The 7,500-nt window shown below is 41.6% G+C and overlaps 1 protein-coding gene across 1 annotated transcript in view; it reads right to left on the bottom strand.

Moving 5' to 3' along the window:
• LOC307270298 (voltage-gated delayed rectifier potassium channel KCNH1-like) overlaps positions 1-7,500 on the bottom strand; it is a gene marked incomplete at both ends in the record, with an annotated part of 15,304 nt that overhangs the window by 5,396 nt on the left and 2,408 nt on the right. The window contains 2 exons of the mRNA XM_080054186.1: positions 2,587-2,693; positions 3,293-3,416. Coding sequence (XP_079910312.1) covers positions 2,587-2,693; positions 3,293-3,416 — 231 coding nt within the window. The remainder of the gene's footprint in view (positions 1-2,586; positions 2,694-3,292; positions 3,417-7,500) is intronic.

Genomic DNA, 7,500 nt, shown 5'->3' with positions numbered 1-7,500 from the left:
TTTTAAAGTAAAATTCATCAATCTGGTGCACTTTGAGAAGAAAACTGCATGCAACCAGGCCCAGGGGCCCAAGGGGGCCCTAAGCCAGAAATACTGATAGTAACTTTACATGTCACATTGTCAAAGAGCTCAGTCACTCATGTCAATAACAGGGTCTAAAAAAAGGAATCACCTAAAATAAGGAAATAAATCATCATGGGCCCCTCAACTAGTAGGTGAATAATAGAAAAGCAAGTGCAAAACTAAAGCATTATTAGCTTCTTAGGGGCTTCATGAGGGGCCTTGAAGGCCCTCTCACACATACAGGAATAAGCTTTCTATGTGTAAATTCTATACTGTTCATAAAAAGTAGCTATCCACCCTTTATCTGTTGAATAGGGATAGGGAGGAGTGGGGCAGGAGGAGGGGGGGGGCATTCTGGGCCCATTATCTCATAATCCGTATATGAACCAAATGGTTTCCACAATCTTTTTTTCTATTTTCGCGGGGAGCATGCACAAGCATTATTTATTTATTAAAAAAAAAAAAAAAAAAAAAAGTGGGGGCCCCACACTGGGTCTTGAAACGGGCCCCGAGATCGTTGAGACCGCCCCTGCCCGCTGCGCTTTCTCTCTGCCCGGCCCCGCTCGCCTCTTCATCGAGAATGCATTAGTTGGCGCAACAAACGCCTCGGCCCGTGTGAAACGGCCTTAACTACTGAACGAAGGAAATCAAATGAGGTTTTGGCATTTCCCCCCAAAAAACGGGACAAATTGTGTCCCGGGAGAGATTTATTTTTTCCCGGGACAGCTGGTGAAAAAAGAGAACAATTCTGGGAAAAACGGGACGGGTGGCAACACTAGTTGGCATATTAACACGGTAAAATACTAGTACAGCGGCTGCGGCTACTTGAACGCTCCGATGACTCGGAGAGAAAACAAATTTTACTTTCCCTGCAGACGCTCTGACTGACTGATGTCACCGCCCCTCAATGACAAACACTGTTTCTGATTGGCCAAATGACCGTCAAAGCTCATATGATAGGAGTTAACATCCGTCAATCATAGTTAGTCACTATGGTCACTCCATGTCCATGCTACGCTCCGCTCCGCTCCGCTCCACCCACACACACACAGTGCTGGCCATCAGACCCCCCCCCCCCCCCCCACCCCCAAAAAATATTTTCTCAACGGATCTCCACGAATCACAGAAGTGGCCAATTTTGTTTTCAAAAAGGTGAGTTTCACCGAAAGGTGACGAGTTTGCATGCCTGTAAATGGACTCCACTTATAAAGCTCTTTTCCCTGGTTTTTCACAGACCCAAAGCGCTTTACATTGTTTTGTACACATTCACCCATTCACACAAAAAACGTATTTGCAACAGAAAAAATATTGTGTGTGTGTGTGTGTGTGTCTGTGTGTGTGTGTGTGTGTGTGTGTGTGCGTGCGTGTGTGTGTGTGTGTTACACGCTGCGCTGCACCTGGAATATTGTTTACTCTGCATATTCACGTGTCGTTCTCTGTGCCAATATGAAAAAATTTAATGAAAGCCACACCCAGCCAGCACTGTGTGTGTGTGTGTCTCTTTCTCTCTCTCTCTTTCTCTCTCGCTCTCCCTGTGTGTGTGTGTGTGTGTGTGTGTGTGTGTGTGTGTGTGTGTGTGTGTGTGTGTGTGTGTGTGCGCATGCGTGTGTGTGTGTGTGTGTGTGTGTGTGTGTGTGTGTGTGTGTGTGTGTGTGTGTGTGTGTGTGTGTGTGTGTGTGTGTATGTACCATGTAAAAATTGGCAGCAATGTCTGTCTGTCGCCCATCAGTTAAAAAAACAATGTAACACATTTGAATTAGGTAATGTCAACATGTAAACGGGTATGATGGTAGTCTGGATAACATTTTTTATTGGTGTACTTTGTGTGTGTGTGTGTGTGTGGCCTTGTGCAAATTCTGCAACTTCTTTTCTGCTGCCTGTCTTGGCCAGGACTCCCTGTGAGAAGAGTTACTGTAACTCAATGGGACCTTCCTGGTGAAATAAAGGTTAAATAAAATAAAATAAAATAAAAATTAGACAGTGTGTAGAGACAGAGAGGAAATGGGTCAGATGGTGGGGGGAGGGGGCGGTCTCTAACCACTTCTCCACTACACCACAGGAGAACTTCTCCATTTGATCTCTGCTTCTCCAAACTATCAATAACACCATTAAAATTATCTTTAAAAGGGGCGCTCCGGTGGTGTAGTGGATAGAGCGTGTACCATATTGGCTCCGGCCTTCGTTGCAGTGGTCGCGGGTTCGAGTCCGACCCGTGGACCTTTACTGCAGGTCATCCCCCCTCTCTCTCTCTCTCTCTCTCTCTCTGTCTCTATGTCTGTCTCCCCATTTCAACTCTGTACTGTCTAATAAAGCTATCTCTCTCTCTCTCTCTCTCTCTCTCTCTCTCTCTCTCTGTCTCCCCATTTCAACTCTGTACTGTCTAATAAAGCTATCTCTCTCTCTCTCTCTCTCTCTCTCTGTCTCCCCATTTCAACTCTGTACTGTCTAATAAAGCTTGAAAATGCAAAAAAATATATAAAAAATAAATAAAATTATCTTTAAATATAAATCTAAAGTGCTCACGGTTTTTCTTGTACATGAGGATCTCAAAGGAATTCATCTCGTAGTTCTCAAACGTCTGTCGAACCTTCTCCCTCATCTCTGTGTCTGTCAGTTCTCCATACATGAAGCTGGGGAGAGAGAAAGAGTAGATCAGGTATTTTGTGAGAAAATAGGGGTGGACCTCTCAAAAAATTGCAATATAAACATTTTCAACAGTTTTTGACTCGTGAATGTGTAATTAATAACATAGTAAAAGTCTTAGGTCCAGGTTCAGGTTACTTCATTTGTTCGGTGTGCCCACATAGTACAGACAGGTAGCGGATCGTGAGGAGATATTCACTAATTTCATGTGTGTGTGTGTGTGTGTGTGTGTGTGTGTTTACAGTGTCTGTCTGTCTGTCTGTCTGTCTGTCTGTCTGTCTGTTCATCCGTCCTTGTGTGTGTCTGTGTGTGTGTGTGTGTCTGTGTGTGTGTCCGTCCGTCCGTCCGTCCGTCTGTCCGTCTGCCCGTCTCTCTGTCTGTCTGTCCGTCTGCCTGTCTCTCTGTCTGTCCGTCTGTCTGCCTGTCTGTCCGTCCGTCCGTCCGTCCGTCCGTCCGTCCGCCTGCCTGTCTGTCTGTCTGTCCGTCTGTCTGTCTGCCTGTCTGTCTGTCTGCCTGCCTGCCTGCCTGTCTGTCTGCCTGCCTGCCTGCCTGTCTGTCTGCCTGCCTGTCTGCCTGTCTGTGTTACCTGCATGTGCAGCTCTTCTGCATGACCTCGGCTCGGTGGTATCCGGAGAGTTTACAGAAGCCGTCGTTGCTGTAGACGATCGGCCAGTCCACGATCTGAGCGTTCCCCAACACGAAGTTAGTGTCTGAACACAGAGAGCACAACGTTACACACACACACACACACACACACACACACACACACACACACACACACACACACACACACACACACACACACACAGATATATCCTTTATTTAAACAGGTTAGTTTCATTGAGATTAAAATTGATTTTGCAACCGAGATCTGGCCAAGACAGTAGTACACAGTTACACCTCGTAGCACATTGTTTTAAAGTCTCTACGAGGAACTTTTAAATATTTCTGAAACAGTCTCATTTTTCCTCTGATGATCATAAATTACATGTAACAGCAAACGAGACCATCAGTGCTAAAGAATGCTATTTTTATATAGTTTTTCTTAATGCCTTTGTCATGGGTATACGCTCACCCAGGAACAACAGCTGGCGTAGTAAAAACACTACCGCTTTAGTCCAAAGGGGGGGCGCTAGAATTAACACACACTGAAAGTTCCTCGGAGCAGCTTAAGTGCATTAAAATTATTGATTAAAACATTTGCAATTCCCAATTAAGTCTGATTTCAAAATCTTAACAAAACTATATATGATTAAAAGATTAGTTTACGGACAATTTTCTCAATGAACAATTTAGTTAATCTCATTTACATATTTTGTCATTTCTTCACCAACTATTTCATACAGGAGAAAGCAGTATGCATACTATAACGTGATATAATATAATATATAATATATCATACAGGAGAAAGCAGTATGCATAATATAAGGAGGAGAAACAAAGGATATGTATTAGTTAAGGAAAAGCAAAACAAAGGGTTAACAAAAGTAAAATACTAAAAATTTAAAAATACTAAACATGTTGGTTAGGGAAGGGAAGGGGGGCGTATCTGTTTTGGGGTAAGGTTTTTTTTTCAATTGGTTTTATTGCAAATTTAAATAAATATAACATTTCAGAAAAGTATGAAAATCACAGCTGATCACAGATTTCAAATCATGTTTTCAGATGTCTTGTCCGTCAGGTCAATATCACGGTGAATATTGAGAACATTTGAGAAGCTGAAACCAGGTTATTCCTCTTTATGACTGATACAACACCACTGAGCAACAATCAATTACTGAAAAATCCTTCAACAGTCTCCGGTGTCCAGCTGCAAGTCTGTTTGAGTGGAGAGTCCAGTCTGCGTTCCAAATCTCTAGTTTGTGTCACTCGCACTGCAAAAATATCTATCTATCTATCTATCTATCTATCTATCTATCTATCTATCTATCTATCTATCTATCTATCTATCTATCTATCTATCTATCTATCTATCTATCTATCTATCTATCTATCTATCTATCTATCGCATCCTCGTTCTTTTTTCTATTCTACATACTACATCTGATCATAAACAGTATCTAGTTAGGATGCAGTAGGCATACTATTGGGACATACTTTAACTTATTTATTTCATCATAACATTGCTCCTTGATCTTGCCTCTTGCTTTTATATCCGTCTCATCCCCGTTTGTTTTCATGTGGAGGCTCCGTCGATGTGACGTCACTTCACGTGCGCACTGGATTGTGGGTCAGAATCGCCCAAATAGGATGCTGTTTTCAACACTAAAAATCTCAGCTGGATGTAGTAGGACATCCGGGTACTTCTAACCATCCTAAATCCGACCACAAGAATGGGGAGAACCCTAAATCCAGCCCGGGTCGTTCTCTGCATGTCATTCCCCTCTCTGACACATTTCATCTCTGTCTCTACACACCTTCAAATAATGCATAAAAACGACCAAACCCCCCCCCCCCCTCCATCCCCCTAAAAAACCATCTAATTCTATATATCAGTGATCTTCTCTCAAACATTTATCCAATCAGGTGCGACGCTCTGAATATTTCACACTTCTGACATGAATTTTTCAGGCTGAAGTCAAAGTGTAATCCCAGCTGAAGAGGATAGAGGCTTCAAAAACTGTGTGTGTGTGTCTCTGTGTGTGTGTGTGTGTGTGTGTCTCTGTGTGTGTGTGTGTGTGTGTGTGTGTGTGTGTGTGTGTGTGTGTGTGTGTGTGTGTGTGTGTGTGTGTGTGTGTGTGTGTGTGTGTGTGTGTGTGTGTGTGTGTGTGTGTGTGTGAGGCTCTAAAGAAAAGCTCCCAGGACTTTGACTACATGACGCTTCCTCTGAAATATAAATGAGAGGAAGTAAAGTCTCATCGCTGAAGACATTTGTTTCTAAATGACAAACGCTCACAACACCGTCACAACAACTAAACCAAGTCACTCACACTGCAAAAATATCTATCTATCTATCTATCTATCTATCTATCTATCTATCTATCTATCTATCTATCTATCTATCTATCTATCTATCTATCTATCTATCTATCTATCTATCTATCTATCTATCTATCTATCTATCTATCTATCTATCTATCTACCTACACAACTCCGGAAAACATTAAAGCTCCCATATTATACACTTTTCGGTACTATTATACACCATATTATATGGTCTTAGTGGTCCCTAATACGTTCTATTATACACCATATTATATGGTCTTAGTGGTCCCTAATACGTTCTATTATACACCATATTATATGGTCTTAGTGGTCCCTAATACGTTTTTCTTTAATTGTTTGCTGAAAAAAACTTTCAGATAATTTATTGTACTATGCTGATGTTCAGCTAATCTCACAATGGCCTATTTTTTAAAAAGAGCTGCAGCTCCCCTCGTAAATATACAATCTTTGAGCTGCCCCCGCCCCCTGTCCGGAAGCGAAGCCAGATACGCCTCGCCCTCTGTCTGTCAGGGCCGTGGACCAATAAGAAATAGGGGTGTGGGCTGCACAGTGGAAGCTTCTGGCTTTCCAGTTTGTGAGGTCAGAAAAGGGGGAAATTCTGACTGGAGTATATTGGGGGGAGGGGTGGGGGTTTCAGAAAGGGGGAGAGTGAGAAAAGGAGAGATTGTTATTTTTTTTAATAATTAGGCAGTCTCTAGGCACACCGTGGACCCATGGATATGTTAGAACACATTTAAAAAGTGCATTTAGCATAATATGTGACCTTTAAGAGACCAGTCTGGATTTTTTTTAAATCTTCATCTCTACATTACTTATTGAAAATGCTCTTTAATGACAAAACATGTATTGGAATTTGGTAGAAATGTCGTCAGTAGTTTATAATATAAAACCAAAATGTTCATCCTACTCAAACATATGCCTATAAATAGTCAAACGAGAGACACTGAACATTTAGAGTGGTCTCTTCATTTTTTCCAGAGCTGTATACTGTATTCTGTATAAGGTAGTTTTTTTTTTTCTTTTTCGTAAAATAATTCTGTTTCTGTGCAAAGTAATCATCCAAAATAAAAGTAGGATGTTTGGAAAAGATGTGTTAAAGATTCCTCTCTCTGTAGCACTTGGGATATACTTAAAAAAACTTTTATTTTTGAGCTCTTCTAGATATTACATGATAAACCAATCCATTTAAGTGTCATTCCCCTCTCTGTCTGTCTGTCTGTCTGTCTGTCTGTCTGTCTGTCTGTCTGTCTGTCTGTCTGTATGTCTGTATGTCTGTCTGTCTGTCTGCCTGTCCTCTTCACAGCAGACCCGGGTTAGAATCCAGCCCGGGTCGTTCTCTGCATGTCATTCCCCTCTCTGTCACATTTCATCTCTGTCTCTACACACTGTCTAATAAAGCATTACATTCTTTTTCAAATGCCCCAAAAATAATATTTAAAAAAAATTAAAATAAAAGCTTGTATCAATATTTGGGCGTTGCTTCGATACAGTTCGATTTTTCACCAATTAATTGAACCTCTCTCAGACAGTAAGGCTTGGGGAAAAACAAGGTTTCATTCACTATATATACATATATACAGTCTATATACATACTGAATGTATATCTAACAGGAGCAGATGGGAAGGAACACATACCCTGCGTTCCAAATCTCATACTCTTTCTCTCCTGGACCTCTCCTCCATACTACGTCTGACCATAAACAGAATCTAGTTAGGATGCAGTAGGCATACTATTGGGACATACTTTTACTTATTTATTTCATCCTAACATGGCTCCTTGATCTTGCCTCTTGCTTTTATATCCGTCCCATCCCTGTTTGTTTTCATATGGAGGCTCCGTCGATGTGA

Source organism: Ammodytes marinus (assembly GCF_949987685.1).
Source record: "Ammodytes marinus genome assembly, contig: scaffold_60, whole genome shotgun sequence".
Classification (NCBI taxonomy): Eukaryota; Metazoa; Chordata; class Actinopteri; order Uranoscopiformes; family Ammodytidae; genus Ammodytes; species Ammodytes marinus.
Note: the sequence above shows the minus strand (reverse complement) of the source record. Positions and strands in the feature narration are given on the sequence as shown.